This window comes from Notechis scutatus, chromosome Z (genome assembly GCF_049901735.1).
Source record: "Notechis scutatus isolate UNSWTSFEM ecotype Mainland chromosome Z, rNotScu1.2, whole genome shotgun sequence".
Classification (NCBI taxonomy): Eukaryota; Metazoa; Chordata; class Lepidosauria; order Squamata; family Elapidae; genus Notechis; species Notechis scutatus.
In genome coordinates, this window is record NC_142025.1 from 138,069,197 (window position 1) to 138,086,306 (window position 17,110).

The 17,110-nt window shown below is 39.1% G+C and overlaps 1 protein-coding gene and 1 long non-coding RNA gene across 2 annotated transcripts in view; one reads left to right on the forward strand and one right to left on the reverse strand.

Moving 5' to 3' along the window:
- Positions 1-11,502, reverse strand: part of GYS1 (glycogen synthase 1) — a 54,705-nt gene extending 43,203 nt beyond the window's left edge. Inside the window, exons 1-2 of the mRNA XM_026677477.2 lie at positions 11,320-11,502; positions 4,343-4,524 (exon numbers count right to left, since the gene is read on the reverse strand). Coding sequence (XP_026533262.1) covers positions 4,343-4,524; positions 11,320-11,437 — 300 coding nt within the window. The 5' untranslated portion in view covers positions 11,438-11,502. The remainder of the gene's footprint in view (positions 1-4,342; positions 4,525-11,319) is intronic.
- LOC148129328 (uncharacterized) lies at positions 11,360-12,494 on the forward strand. The gene is made up of 3 exons (XR_015745766.1): positions 11,360-11,461; positions 11,755-11,805; positions 12,361-12,494. It is a non-coding gene; the product is annotated as an uncharacterized LOC148129328 (long non-coding RNA).
- Positions 12,495-17,110: the final 4,616 nt, after the last annotated feature.

The window sequence follows — 17,110 nt, forward strand, 5'->3', positions numbered from 1 at the left end:
ACTGAGTCTGGCCCTTACCATCTGAGAAAGATTCAAAATCTCATTGCTGTAGCATTATATACTTGGAATTATTTAACCTTTTTAGATTCTCTTGCAGATTCACCTGTTAATTTGCATTTTCGAACTACTGAATCTTTAGCAAGGCCTTTGGTAAAGTATCACCAAGCTCCAGATCCAACCTGGAAAGGCCCTACACTGCTGATCACCTGGGGTTGTGGTTATGCTGCCACGGAAGATCCTTCTACTGGACAAGCAGTGTAGGTTCCAGCATGCTGTGTTTGTCCGTATCATGGCATGGCATCAGGGCCTTCACAACCTGATTCTGGATTTCAATCTTCATCTGAACACAGAACCCATCACTTGGGGCCATCACTTGGGGCCAGGCCACAGCGCCCGCAACCCATCACTTGGGGCCAGGTTAAATCTACTACATATCAAGCTCAACAACAACTGCAAGGGCCTCATTACCTCAGACTCCTGAAAATCTTGTTGCTGCTGTTTTTGCTATTATTACTGCTAATTCTGTTATAATTTTACTTTGTATTTTCTTGTTTATGGTTAATGGTGTTTCTGTTCAAGATGACACTTCTGTGGTTCGTCTTAACCCTAATTTGTGGGTTCGTCATGCCCAATACATATTTATGACCCATGGCACAAATGTTACTTTATACTATGAGCCCCAATGGCATTTGGTCAAATTTCTTTTACCCCTAACTTTATCATGTCTTCTACATTTATTGTCTCACAACTACAATCTATTTCACACCCCTGGCTATTTTCTAAACCCCCTATGCAATTGAATTCTGTCCATTGGCGTTACTTAAAAGTTAGTCAATTTACAAGGGGTCTGTGTTTCTGTTGTCACGCTAAACACACTTGGCTTCATAATTGGTCTGATTATGATGCTGCTCAGCACATATAAAAAAAGCTAGGGAATTATAGTTATTGTTCTAACTGCTATTGGTTGTCAGGTACCTTTAATTCTTCTTTGTATGGACTTAATATAGCTCCTGATATGTATCCTGATAATTTTCCTATTTTTAATGCCTCTGATCACTCTAATACAGGATCGATATGCGCTAGTTGGCAGATTAAGGATCCTGATATGTGATTCTTTTTTGATAAATATGCTACTAATGTTCATCCTCAGAATTTTTCATTCTTTGAATAAAACTATTGAGGATGAGCTTGCCAATTTACAATCATACATTCAAAATAATATCCATGCTCAGTACTCATCTTTTGAGTGGCTAACCAATTGGCTCCCTGATTGGTCTTGGCTCAGACAGTTTTTCTTTTATGCTATAATTATTATTATTGTACTAATTGTAACCTGTTGTTTTATTCAATGTATTCCAAATTTATTTGCATTGATTCGTTCTACTTCCCCCTCTCTTACTTCCTTTACTTCCCCCTCTCTTACTCCTTTACAATATTCATAAATCTTTGAATCCTCCATTTAAAATAAAAAACGAGGATATGTAGAGTTGTAACTGCAGGAATGTCATTATCTTGATGGCAAACCTCAGGTAATGAAGGTTCCAAAGCAAATACAACTCAGGCAAACAAAGTCACTAATGTAAAGGAGGATTAGAGAGAGGAAGTAAACATGTGTTAGACTTTAACTAGAGATAATTAATTGTGTTAATTACTATGCTAAACAGTAACGAAAGTTAAGCAATAACCAAAGTTAACCAATGTTAGAGGATTACTAAAAATGTGTATAAATGCAAGACTAGACTCCAATAAAGTTCATCATGATTCATTTGATCATGATCAAACACCTCGACTGCCTCGTCATTACAACAGGTGTGACTCAGAAGGAAATATGGTTTACATCTTTTTCAATTTATTAAAATGTATTACTGTATCTAAAAACCTGGACTGATCAAAACTTGGATGGTAGAGAGCAACATACATGGGTTCATCCAATGGTGATCAATGATTATCAAACACTGTAACTTGGAATGTAACAGGAACAAATAATAAAAAACATAAAATTATAAAATAGGAAGGTTGATTGCCCAACTGTAATTTTATAAACAAATTCTTAACTAATCATTCAACACTAAACAGGAAGTAAGACAAGAATGTGTGACCTCCTCTTGATTGCTTAATGCATTCATGGATAATGCTTGAAATTATTATTACAATTGTGTAGTTTGGGATCATTAATATATGTGCACTTTTGGGTGCACAAATTATTTCCAACAAATATCAGACAGAGTATATGATGCAATAAGAACTAAGGCTCTAAACACTCTATCAGAAATCAAATTGCATTAACTGCATTCACCAACTTGCATTTGGCAACTATCAGAAATCAAATTGCATTAATTGCATTCACCAACTTGCATTTGGCAACAAAAATTAATAATTGTAAATTATTCAGAAATGGCAAAAATGGATGAATTTGCATTCATGATGGTTGTTAAACATAGAGAAATGGGCAAATTTTAAGATGTGCAAATGTTGAAAAAAATACTAGCATATCTTCTACTATCGGAATATCTCTTGAAAGACATAAAATGGATACACATTAATGTAGATTTCTGCCTACATTTTATACAGAAATGAAAGCTAAATATGTCAGAAGGGAAGCAGCAGGATGAGAGTGAAGTTCTTAATACAGTCAACAATCAATCAGTGCTGAATGGATGAATCAAATAGAAAAGAGATCTCTAGGAAAAATACATATTGTGATACTTTGGTCATGTAGGAGAAATTAATAAGGGGTCACACTGCCAAACAAAGATATGAAGAAAGAGTGAATGGAGTGAGAGGAAGCTCAAGAAAGATATGGTTGGATGGAGTTAACAAGATCCTCAAAAAGAACAAGAAATTGAAAGAACAAAAGAAAATATATTGTTCTGACCCAGTCTTCGGAGAAGCAAGAAACAGACTCCTCGCAAAGAAAAACTCTTTATTTATCTGTTGTGAATTAATTGCATTCACCAATTGAAAGTCCAGGCAAGAGTCCTGCAAGGAATTAACTGCAGCAATAGACCTTATCAGTTCATTATGATAATTGCAAGGCCGTGAGCCCCAAAAGGCTGCAAATTAAGTTTTGGCAAGGCAGTCTTTGTTGACCTAAATACAATGAGGGAACTCTCTCGAAATGCGAACTATTGTCTCCTACCATTCCCCTTTCCTTCTATTTATTCCTCAGCCAGGGAGGGGCCATTCAGTGTCCACGTTTGATTTGCTTCCAGAGTCGACTCCTTGTCTTCCATTGTTCACCTCTCCTATCTGCTCTGCGCATATGTGCATCTGGAACAGGCCCCAGCTGTTCTTCCTCCTTACTCATCCCTGGCTCCAAAGGCAGCTGCCTCTCTGGTAGCTGAGAAATGCCAGATGGCCCTGGCTCTATCTCTGTATCCAACACTGAGTATCCATCAGAGCCTTCCCCAGGCTCCAGAACTGGCCCAAGTTCTTCCTTAACCCCCCCATCATCCGCTGCCAGCTGAGCTGGAGGGCCACAACATATATGAAATTGCATATGAATATAGTTTGCAAGGATTGTTTGTGAGAATATAAAATGTAGTGATGGTATTACAAACTACAGATAGTCCTTGACTTATAACAGTTCATTTAGTGATCATTCAAAATTACAATGGCACTGAAAAAAGTGACTTATGATCATTTTTCATACTTACGACCATTACAGCATCCCCATGGTCACGTGATTAAAATTCAGATGCTTGGTAAGGTAACTCACATTTATGATGGTTGCAGTGTCTCCTAGAGTTATGTGATCACATTTTGCAACTTCTGACAAGCAAAGTCAACGGGAAAGCCAGATTCACTTAACAACCATGTTACTAACTTAACAAATGCAATTTATTTAACAACTGTGGCAAGAAAAATTGTAAAATGGGGCAAAACTCACTACACAAATATCTCACTTTGCAACAGAAATTTTGGGCTCAATTGTGGTCATAAGTTGAGCACTATCTGTACTTTTCTTATACTGCCTTCATTTCCCCAGACAATAATACTTACACCTTTTCTACATTTGTCATTATGTTGGTTAGTCCAACAGCATGCTGGATATGCATATATGCATCTATGTAGATTCCTCAGAGACAAAGTTATCAATCTCTAATCTCCTCTGACTTGAAATTCTTTCTTTGCAGCCTAAAAATACATCTTCTACCTATCACCAGCTACTTGACATTCCTTTTAAACTAGAATTACAATGAACTGAATTAAATATTCTTGGTCTACCACTGTATCCACAAACTTCCCTTCCCAATAGAGGAAAGGAATTGTTTATGAGAATTAAGCCCACTGAGGCCTAGGTCCCAGACATTTTTCTCCCCCCCACCCTGCAGTCTCTTACTTTACATCCTTTTGAATTCATGGAGTCAATGGTTCGGCGAATGGCAGGGTTGGGAGGTTCTATCAGCTCCACCTGTGTGCGCACATTCAATTCCAGGTAAGGTCCAATCAGGAAGTAATTCTCGCCCCATTCATCCAGTGTAATCTTGGCTTTTGTTTGGATAACAGTGAAGATCCCACCAACTAAAAGAAGACAGAATAAGGTACTTGTTTTCTCCTTGCATGCTTATAAATTATTCTAAGCACCCACCTTAGTCAAGAAGCTTTAGAGCAATGTAAATTTGTTGTAATACAGCTTTGTTGGCTGGGGAATTCTGGAGGTTGAAGTCCATACATTCTGAGTAGAGTAGAGTAGAGTAGAGTAGAGTAGAGTAGAGTAGAGTAGAGTGAATTCTTTATTGGCCAAGTGTGATTGGACACACAAGGAATTTGTCTTCGGTGCATAAGCAAAAGTTGCCATGTTGAGAAAATCTGCTCTAACATTTTATTTAATGTAATTCATTCTTCAATATTGTATGGGTGTGCTAACACATCCTGAATATGTGACAAGCAATATAAACCTGTTTAAAATAAATCTAAGAATGTAGAGATTTCAGTATCTGATCAGTCTGTGCTCACTTGACTCTAAATGTGAAATTCATCAGCTGTGGCTCCAGGACAAAGTAGTATATTTTTTTCAGATTAATTAAATTACTGGAGATTTGCTAAAGCAAGGTTTTTAACCATGCTGCTGAGGAAGTCTGGGAATTGTAGCCACCCACTTATCAGGTGAAGATCAAGGTAAGCTGATCAAAGCTGCATTACAGCATTGTTAACAATCTAAATATGGCTTTAAAAGTAACTTTGATTAATGCATGGAAAATTGGCCTGTTGTTGACTATTGGTTCCAATGGCTGTTTCAGTAATTGAAATGAACTAAATGTAGACTATTTCTAAAAACAATTTGGAAGTTGCATGTAATTTGTACAAGTGAGCCTTTGTGTTTGCATCCCGTTTTTATCCCATTGCACTGAGGGATCTTTGTCAAAATCTCTGCCAATCATCTGATTCCAGATTCCTTTTAAAGGGTGTTAGGAATCTGTCCACCAATCAGTTGGATTGCCATATATAAACCAACAATGTTATGTTTGTAGCTTTAAGACAAAATCAATTTATTGATTTATACTATATTCCGATTGGTTGATTATATTGCAAATTACCATAAGAGGGAGCTAGAGATCATAGCTTGCTCTCTGACATTCTGTCTCTCTGACATTCTGTTGCTATCTAAGGTTCTCTGTTGTATTTATGCTGTGCTTATACTTTGATATTTTTGTTTACTGTAAATGACAAAGGCAACTGGAAAGAAGACTTTGTAATTGGATATTCTTTGGACTATTAAACGTATATGACCTGGACCGTTTATTGGACTGTGCTATTTCTTAAACTAAACTTTAACTCAATTTAGTGTATCTGTGTGTGGCTGGATAATTATTCATAACTATTCTCATAAACATTTCCATGTTCATATCCTTGTTACTCAAGGGTTATTCTGTACATATCATAACAAAGGGCTTTCTATGAGATCTCCCCCAATGATCAAAGTGGTAGACAGTATCAAGGAGATTGGTTTGGCCTTTTAGTGGCTTATGGCACTCTGATTATGAAATAATTTCCCAGAGAAGTTCACCTAATATTATATTTATGATCCCATTTTTTCATGTGTGGTTATTTTATACTATTATTTTAACATTGTATTTTTGAGATACTTGACAGATCCAGCTAAAATGACCAATACTTCACCAGAAAGCAAAAATTCAATGTTATGATCAAACTAAAACTCTTTATGTTCCATTCCACTAAATAAATCATGATTTGTCATACCTGCACCCCACACAAAAGCAGATGGATTATGGAAGCAGACAGGCAGGCTATTATCAGTCATACCCAGCACAGAAGATGCCTGCAAGAGGACTTGGGTTCTCTCTCTCTCTCTCTCTCTCTCTCTCTCTCTCTCTCTCTGTGTGTGTGTGTGTGTGTGTGTGTGTTATACTATACAACTCAGCCAAAAGACCTTTCTCCATATATTCAATCTTCTCTAAGTGGCTGGACTCCAATTCCCTTCCTGGGAAGCAGGCAAACCCAGTCATCACTTACAAACCACTGTATTTACTTTACTCTCAAGGACCCTGGCTCCCTCAACTAAATTCTCCTCCCCTCTTGAGGAGCCTAAGAACCTTGGCTCTTTGCTTCCTCCTCCAAACAGGGACTTTTACAGGAAAAGCAATAAAAACACCCACATGAATATTCTATGAGGGAAGAGTGATTAGGAAATAGCACTGCAGAACACGAGAACCTGAAGCATTGCAATGAAACTAAACAGAGCTTGGACTGTGCCCAGAGATGAAGGTTTAGAATCATGGATAAACAGTAATGTCTTATTGCTGAGGAACTGCGTGCATTTAGAAAGATTTGCCCAAATAATAATTAAAACAGCCTTTCCAGCTTGGGTGCCCTATATATGTCCCCTCCCAGAATTTAACAGTCACCGTGCTATTTAGAAAACTAAGGAGTTGAAGTCCATACCTATGGAGCAAACTTAGGCAGGGGAAGGCTTCTTTAATAGGTTCAATTGATTCTCTTTGTGAGATCATTTCATTATCATAGCAGAAGAGTTAGAAAGAGAATGGACATTTTGCAATGGATTTGGTCTCAGGAGCAAGAAAATGAAAAATGAAATCTTTTTCATGAAGTTCTTGGCACAATCCTTTAACCTTGATATTTTCTTGAAGTAATGGCAGTCCAGAGGATTCTGAAATCCTTTTCTGGGTCTCTATAAACCTCTCCCAAATGTATCATTGAGAAGAAATATCCTTTTAAATCTAAAATAGTTTTAATATAGCAAAAAAAAAAAAGGGGGGAATGCAACTCTCCCAAGGGAAAAAATCCAAGAATATCTTAAACTAACTCAAATCTTTAATAGCACATTGTTCCCCTACCCACTGCACTTCTAAACTCTCTTCTAAAAAAGTGACGCAAGGCTCCCAATTAGTAAGTAAGCCCATAGCTTAGAAACAATCATATCTTACTTCCTGATTGCTTCACTACTCTCTTCTTCCTGTTGGTTCGTATACTAGATTTTATGTTGTAAGCAATGCAAGATAGGAACCCGCCCTCTCAAAGTCCATAAAGTGTCAAACACTCTAACAGCACAACAATGAAAAAGACCAGATTAACTAATGCACACTCTGATAGAGAGAACTTCCTTGAAGATGGGTTCCAGTAGGAGTTCAAAAGCTCAGAAGACAAAACCACTGATCCCAGTGAACGACCCAGATTAGATTCTGCAACATTATCCTGGGATACGTACATCCGCCTTCATTTGTAAAACCAGATTAAATTCTTTTTCAGAGACCTTTCTTGAGCTGCTGCCCTCAAGCCTCAGAATCTCGTTGCCCTCAAATGAATCAACTCTGTCTTCCAGACAAATTGATCTTTCACCTTGTATGCTATCCTTCAAGATTTATGAGACTTTTATCCGGTTTGATCTAGATAAAATATTCATCAATAATCCTGATTTTGTTGCCATATCTCCTTGGCTGGAATTGCACTTATATACTCCAGCCAGCCTACTTTACAGGGTTCTTGATGTGGGCACAAAATTAAGGAAGGAAGCTCTTTCGAGAACTCAGGGAATGTTGAAATACATTCATATTTATTTAAATTGACTTAGGGCCTTTTCACTACTCCTGTCCTTAGGAGCAAATGAGATTGTTGGGAGTGTTGGTGACAAGCAGAAAGCAACTTCTGGAAAAAAATACTTTGTGAAATGGGAATAGCATTCCTACAAGGGAAAAAGTTAGTCTGCAGATCAACATTTTTTTCCCCGTCTCTTCTTTTTCAAAAAACAAATACTGTCCAATAATCACCATCCAGATAAGATTCCATAATCCATATCCTTTAGGCTTTGGATGACAGATGTTACCAGAAACCACCAAATGGTCTTCAATGCTTCCTTCCACTATCAAGTGACAGTCCCACCAGCTCTGGCTGGCCTTCCTACCACACATCAATTACATTATATGCTTTTAAAAGGCATTTTAGAACTAGTTATTAGATAAATGAAGGCCCCTCACATAGATAACACATGGCATTGCTTCTCTCTCTATAGCTCTCTAGGATAAGTCTCACCTTGGAGCTGCAGTCAATTGTCAACTAAAGGTCCAGAGGGGGAAAATGAGTAATAAGTTGAACTCTGACCTATGTCTCCCCTGGGTGCCTGTATCCCACACACAGGACGTGGTATCCTGCATTCCATGATAAACATAGTCTATACTGAATATATTCACAAACTGTTCAGAAGATCCAAGGCTTCTCCAAGAAATGTTCTTGCCTGAAGCAAAAAAAAACACCCTATGCCTCTTTATTCTTACTTGGACATATGCGATGAGAGAGTTCTGCAAATGATCACAGGCAAAAGACAGAAATAGGCCACAAAATATGCAAGTAGCCTTGTCTGAGGGAACAACTCAAAACTGAGGCATCTATCTTGTTCAGAGGCAGAAATGGCCCTGAGTATCATCCTTGTATCCTAACAAAGACCATCATCTTTAGTAGCAAAATAATGCCACCCATTGACAAGAAAAAGACAATACCTGTGGTAAATTCAGGGAAAGGCCATATGCAGATTTTTAAAAAAACCTAGGAAAAAAATCACTTTGTGGGAAAAGATCAAAGTCTTTCTACTAATAGTTTGTTGGGAAGACAGATTAAAAACAGAGGAAATGTATGAAATTAAGGGGCGAAAAACTTGACTAGCAGCATTTCACGCTGCAACATTTTGTTGAAGATACAAGTAGTTAACTAAAATATTTTTCTGACATGGTCATTTCTAGTAAATTCCCTGATAAAATATTTAAAGTGAAATGTGGCATTTTAAAAAATCTAATAGGTGTATAGTATGTGTGTTTACAAATAGGGATGTACATTCATAAAAAGACTTAAAAGCCAATTCTCTTTTGCAAAATGACAGTACAAATTCCATTTGTATTGGCTTGGAAGTGAAAACCACTGCATCCAGCAGGATTCACTACACTAATTCTAGTTTACAACTGTCAGGGTCACTGTGGGTCACTGTGGGTCAGGGTCACTGTGTACACCAGCAATTCTGTAGGTTTATGGTAGACCATGAGTTCTAATCCTGTCCTAGGCATGGGTGCTAAGCCAGTCATTCTTTTAGCCCTAGGACAAAAGCAATAGTAAATCACTTTCAAAAATGTTGCCAAGTGAACTGCAAGGGCTTATGCAGGTAATCACCAGGAATCAAGAAATGCTCAAAGGCATACAGACAAAAGTGCTTTTTTGCCAGTATTGAGAATTAGAAGCATCCTGCATGTATTTGGTGACTGGTAGCATGGTCTACTTTATTACCTGGTAGAATAATCTTTAATTAATACATTAAAAATAATTATATGGCTGGGATGGTATGGGAGATTCTGCTCATTGGCCACCTGCTATTCAAAGTGGCTATCCTGGCCGGAATTGAGTACCTAAACAGGGATGCAGCTTCTCAAGGAACGAATAACATTTCAAAAAGTTTATTATGCAGTGGAGGATGTGGTGGAGGAGGTTGTATTTATTTCACATACAGATATATTATTGAGTATACATCAAGAATATGCACAGCAGATGCTCAAAATTCAAGCTAGGCCAAGAAATCTTAATTAGCTTCAAAAGCAGTTATTCCTAAAGCAAGCACATGAGAATAGTTTTATAGTAACATTGGTAGATATTTAGATTTACTGGGAATCCCTATCCTTTTTAAAAGAACATAGTGCTCTTCTGGTTGTTTTTTGACACAATCACGTTACTGCAGGGAAAGTCAGCCTGAAACACTGCCCTTGGGATCTCAGTGCCTTAAACTTCCAGATGTGTAGCAGCTGATTCCAGAAGGGGATCTTCTCAATGAACACACAGTGACAGCAGTTTGCTGCCTGGTCTGCCCTGGAAATGTTCACTATAAAAGGGTACTGTTATCTCAGACAGCACTAACCCATATATGAAAGATTTATGGGTGGGAGGATCTGAGAACAGCAAAGGAGGGGAAAGGCCTAAGGGATCTCCTAAAGTGCTGAGCAATGTTGCTCGGAAGGAACTGCAACCGTTACATGAACTTCCTTTCTCTCCAGAGAGCCTTTTTAAAAAAAAAAAAAATGCAAACCTTTTGCTTTAACATTCAGCATGCCAGTCAATCATTTTTAAAAAGAGAGATGTACAACCTGTTTCCCAATTTTTTTTTTGTCTTCATATCAAGCCCTTCCACAATTCAATGAGTTGCTCAAGTATTGGTCGATTAGGCCTGATTCTTTACTACCTGCTCAACCAAGAGTCTTTGGCCAGCAATCAGGTAAGTCTTTTTTTCTAGAGGTAGTCCTTGACTTACAACAGTTCAAAGTTACAATGATACTGGAAAAAGTGACTCATGACTGTTTTTCATGCTTAACAACTGTTGCAGTATCCCCATGGTCAAAATTTGGATGCTTGGCAAGTGGTTCATATTTACAACGGTTGCACTGTCCTGGGGTCAGGTGATCTTCTTTTGCAACCTTCTGGCCAGCAAAGTCAACTTGGAAGCCAGATTCATTAACAACCACATTACTAACTTAACAAAAGCAATGATTCACTTAACAACCGTGACAAGAAAAAGTTGTAAAATGGGGCAAACCCACTTGTTTCACTTAGCAACATAAATTTCGGGCTCAATTATGGTCGTAAATTGAGAACTAACTGTATAGACTCCATTCCCAGGGGGATATTTGAATTCTGGCCTCAATTCTTTCAATACCGCTCATCTTTCGGCTTGCAAATAGCTCTGTAGGACCTGTTTCCAGCCACATTCCCGCAAGAAATTCAGGCCTACCAATTCCCAAACACTCCTGCGCCAACTTTGGAAACCTGATCATTTCCCCAAGATCTTCTTTAAAAATAGTAATCACGTACCTTTATTGGCTACCTCCCAAGCCACTTCAAAAAGAATGGCATTATCAAGGTCAAGTTCATCTTCCCAGTCCTCCAACCCAGAGAGGGAGGTCACGGACAGGCTGCGGGTCAGTGGCATGGCCTCAAGAGGAGGAAAGCAAGAGTAAGAGGACTTGGGGGTTGGGAGGGGTTCTCAAGGCCTAACCTGAAGAAACAGAAAGATGTGGTCAATAGACAGGTCAACATCTGCTCAGGACCATTGCAGCAGGTAGCAATTTAGGTAGCAATCTTTGCATCATACTTCCTAGTTTTATCTAAACTTCCCCCAACCCCACCCCCAAATATGTCATGTGTCTGTCCTGTAACCTCGCCCAGGCTGCTGCCGGCCTACCTTGTTCTAATCTAAATCATTATAAGCCAATTTTTTTCCCCTCCCTCTGGCTCTTCCAACCCCAGATGGCTGTCTTTTAGTCTGGAGTAGCAGCAACAGCTGAAGGAAGGAACAAGGTAAGATGGTGGAAATCGCCAGACATGGGGGGAGGTTGCAACAGATTTATGTCCTGGAGCTTTCCAAAAGGGGTTCATTTGGGAGTTAGCCAGGATACTCTATAAGATTTCTGGGCGCAGCCAGGAAAGATGACTGCCAAATCATTAAAAGCAACTATTTAAGACAATGGGCTAAAAGAAACAGTGCCCCCCCCATCTCGGTTTGACACACTAGATCCCTTATTTGGACTGGGTGACGTGCAAAGGAAAGAACAGACAAAGTTCCTTTAAGGGGTTGCAGGAAGCAGAGATGGGGGGGGGGGCGGGTTGAATGGGGAAAAACCTTAGATTTGGGGGATACCAAATTTGTGCCTCTAAGTTGCCCGGGGAGGGAGAAAGGTTTTTTTTCTTTTTCTTGCGAAGGGTACACTAATGACAACGAAGTGGGAAATCAACGACGCAAGATTTGCAGAGGAGCATTCAAGCTCGTTCCCGTGAGAAATCGGGGATGCAGGAAGGAGCTGGGAATGAATAAAAAGGTTGCGTGCGTTGAAATATTCTTTTGGCCTTTAAAAGGGATGGAGGAGCCCGATCTCTTGGCGAAGTGTGGGGAAGCCCGCTCGCACTTACCTCTCGGCAGCCGAAGTCTAAGGACTCCCAATACCTCCACCACCTCCGCCGCCAAGACCACGCAGACCCCGAAGCCACGCCCAGGAGGTGGCTCCGAGGACTTAAAGGAGAAGCGTCGCCGGGGGGGGGGAGGGGGGAGGAAAGAGAATTGAGGCTCCCTGGAAATTGCTTTCGGTAGAAGGGAACTTGAAAGCGAGGCCCAAAAATAAAAAAATCAGGTGGGATATAAATGCACGGTGAGATCCGGAGGTAAAAAGAAAACGTGGTAGATGGGAAGTATATTATGCGTGCCTAAGCGCACCAATCCTGCCTACCATCCCTTTCCTATTGTTTCTTTTTATTTTTCTTATAAGTATCTATCTCATGTATTCAAAACTATGTTTATTCTTATACCTGTATCTTGTAAGCGATTGACAAATCAAATAAATACTAAAAAAAAAATACTAAAGTACAGGTAGTCCTTGACTTACAACAGTTCACTTAATGACCATTGGAAGTTACAGTGGCAATGAAAAAAAGTGACTTACGACCTTTTGTCACACTCGCGTTGCAGCATCCCCGTGGTCATGTAATTTACATTGGATGTTTCACAACTGACTCGCATTTATGATGGTTGCACTGTCCTGGGGTCATGTGATTCCCTTTGGCCACCTTCTGACAAGCGATGTCAATGGGGAAACTGGATTCACTCAAATGTTACTAATTTAACAACTGCAGTGATTCACTTAATACACCGGGCAAGAAAAAGTCATGACAGGTCGGACACGACTTCGCAACTAACAACAACAGCAGCAATGAAAGAAAACCAAGAGTAAAAACATCAGGTAGGGATAAAAAAAGAATTGTAGCTGAACAATGGGGTAATGATGTGAAGACTGACGCAAAGATTGGCATAAAATTTGAAAGGAAAGGAGATTACAGGATAAAAGGAAGTAGTTTGGTTTGGTTTACTTTATTGTCATTGCACTTGCACAACAAAATTAAATACCATCTTCAGTGTACATTATGGCTATCAAAATAAACAGAAACACATCCTTCACATTCTATACAATTGAATTGAAAACCCCTGATACTGCATTATATAGAGTAGAATTCAATATAGTTACTGGTCTGGGATAAAAGCTGTTTTTCAGCCTATTTGTCCTTGGTTTTTATTACCCTGTACCGTCTGCCAGATGATAATAGTTAAAAAAACGGGTGCCCAGGAAGAGATGGATCTTTGAGAATGTTTTGAACTTTCTTAAGGCAGCGGGAGCTATAAAGCTCTTCCAAAGAGGGGAGAGGGCAACCAATGATCTTCTGGGCAATGACATTAACCCTCTGGAGTGCTTTCCTATCTGCCACTGTGCAATTGGCAAACTATACAGAGGTGCAGTATGTTAAAATGCTCTCTATGGTGCAGCAGTAGAAGGTCACCAGCAGTTTCTCATTCAGTTGTTGTTTTCTGAGAAGCATCAGGTAGTATAATCTCTGCTGGGCCCTTTTGATCAGGGCAGCAATGTGGGCACCCCAGGTCAGGTCCTCTTTTAGGGTAACATCCAGAAACTTAAAACTGGCCACTTGATCCACTCGGTCTCCATTGATAAGCAAGGGCTGGATGTCTGATCTGTTCCTTCTATAATCCACTATAAGCTCCTTGGTCTTATTGGTGTTGAGAACCAACACCAAATTTTTTCAAGTAATTGAAAAAACAATAAAAAAGAAATGGCTAGAGAAAGATGGAAAATCACAAGTAGATGGAGATTGCCAGGGAAATAACCTTTTGATTGTTGGGATATTAATAGTCACAAAGTAGAACAGATAAATCGGGCTACAGAAGTATAGGCTTGAAATGATTGGTGTGGTGGTAAACAGAGTTATAAACTTGCAGATCTTAAAGCCCACATGAAGAACAAATTGTATTACATGTAGTCCTTGATGTAACAATGTATTTAGTGACTGTTCAAAGTTACAATGGCACTGAAAAAAGTGACTTATTATGACTTGTTTTTTATGCTTACAACCATTGTGGCATCCCCATGGTCATGCAATCAAAACTTGGCCAACTGGCAACTGATCATATACATGACAGTTGCAATGTCCCAAGGTCATGTGATCACTTTGATGACTTTCTGACAAAGCAAAAGTCAATGGGGAAGCCAGATTCTCTTAACAACGTAATATTAACAATTACGATGATTCACTTAACAACTATGGTAGGAAAGATTGTAAAATGGGGCAAAACTCACTTAAAAACTATCTTGCTTAGCAACAGAATCTTTGGGCTCAATTGTGGTTAATGTCAACTAAAAAACACTTCTTTGGTCTTTTTAGTTGCCAGCAGAAAGGGAGTTGGGGGAAAGCAGTGCATTCCTTAAATGCTTCAGATAATCACCTTGGCAGCCAAAGCTGTTGGCGTGCAAGATTGCAGATTGATGACTCTTGGCTATGGATGTGTCTCATTGGAGAATATACATCCAGGGGGTGGGGGGGAAGACCAGGGTCAAGGGTGAAATGAATGATGTGTCAGAGTCCGCTGCAACCAGGAAACACCAACATGTTAACTCCTAATAAATCAATCTTTTTTTACTCTGAGAGATGCGGCTAGAGACTTGTGATTTGAATGTGATTGCATGTTGGAGCCTTGACAGTTGTAAGTTGAGAACTACCTATATTTAGGTACAATTTTACCTCTGCTTATCCCAAGGCCCTGAATGAGAAGCAATTAAAAGAGATAAACATTATAAAATTTGCCTGATTTCATTATATTCTTGTGTTTGTTATTATGTTTGTTATTATTATTATTATGTGGGTACACATGCTAGCTTCATTCAAAAGATTTACCATTTTCAAAAGAGCCAGTGAATGGGCAAGTTTCTAAGGTAAAAACGTGGAAGAAAAAAACACTATAGATAGCTTACTTATACAGGACCTAAAGGCTGTGGCCCCATACACACCATAGAATTTATAACTGAGATTTAGTTCCATGAGATTTTTATTTTATTGGGTTTTTTCATTTCCATTTTCAGCCTTCAAAAGCACCAAATTAATTTCCCACATAATTGTGAGCTCAAGGTCCTTTGGTTGGAAGCTGTAATGAAACTTGACTCACCTAGATGACAGCCCATCAGGAGAGGCTAAATTAAGAGTTCCCCAGTTCCCTTCATTTTATCTGAGCAAAATTCTTATGTGGTAAGATAGGCTAAGAGAGATTGATTCAAGAACACTTTTCATAACACTGGATAATAAATCAAAATAGGAAAAACGAGAGGGGGAGAATGTGACAAATGGAATCCCAGTTTCTTTTAATTTAGCTCATGGAGAATCTGATGTCTCTTGGTATCATTTCTTCTTAAGGTGATGTTCTTTAAAACACTTTAATGCTTCCCACATTTATTGTCCTGTCCCGGTTTGCAAAGAACTTGTCACTGTTTTGAGCATTTATTCAAGATTTTCCTCTTGAAATAAATTATTCTATTAATTGTATTAAATAAAAGACTCGGGTTAGCCAATCTTGCTTTTTAAAATAAAAATAAAAATAAAAATTCCTCCACGGCCACCGTGAAACATGTTTTACCCGAACTCAGGTATTTGAGTAGGGGGCGTGCATAAGCGCACCAATCGTGCCTACCGTCACTGTCCTATTGTTTCTTTTTATTTTTCTTATAAGTATCTATCTCATGTATTCAAAACTATGTTTATTCTTATACCTGTATCTTGTAAGCGATTGACAAACCAAACACTAAAAATATTTCCCCAACTTTATTCAACACATTTTTGTCAATGGCCTCACGTCGGACCAATAGGAAAGAGGCAAACTTCTACCAACCAGCTTCCACGAGAGAATTCAAAAGACCCGCCTCTTATTTTCCAGGAAGCTTTCATTCGTTGGTGGAGACGGTTCTCGCCCCATGAATGATCACAAAAACAGCCAGTGATATTTGTTAGTTTATTGATTGATCCCAATTTCTACCAATTATCTTGACCTATGAGTAAAAGAACTTCGGTCTTCCCAAGTAGAACGTGGATGATGAATGTAAACCACTAAATTGGTATACTAATAATTGCTTCTGCTGTATTTGCTTTTCTACCAATGGCATATCTGAAATAGCAAACGCTGAAAAGTGAATGAAGGATATTGCAAGAGGTGGTTAATTCGACTCCCGAGATTAAAAAGTGGTTTAATTGAAGTTTTGCTGTTGAACGACACCTCGTTAACCAAACATGTTTCCCCTAGTTTTAGGATGGGCATATTCATCTTGGAAGGCAGTTGGAAGGCGCATAGCTTTGAGTAATTTAGGGGATTGAAGAGTTTCCGGTCTTCGCCACTGCTCTTTCCCTTTCAAAATAAATGGCGCCTCCTCCATCCCATCCTTTGTTATACTGCACTTCCCTCATAGTGACATCGGTTGGAATACGAGGTTTGAATGCGAACGCTCTGACAGCCACTTCAGGTAATCAGTGCGTTGCTTCTTCCCGCCCCTTAGAAGTTAAAACACCAAAGGCTTGGAGAAACGCAGATACCTTGCAGTGACTGACAGCTACGTCCCCTCCAATAAATTATCCGAGAAACTGCCTCTGATCCTTATTGGTGAAAGATTTCCTTATTTCACCAATGGCAATTCACGATCATGAGGAGGAGGCGTTCCCCGACATTTCCTACTTGTGTCTATGGACCCCCCCCCCACAAAAAAGGGAGCCTGCGCCTGCGCACACC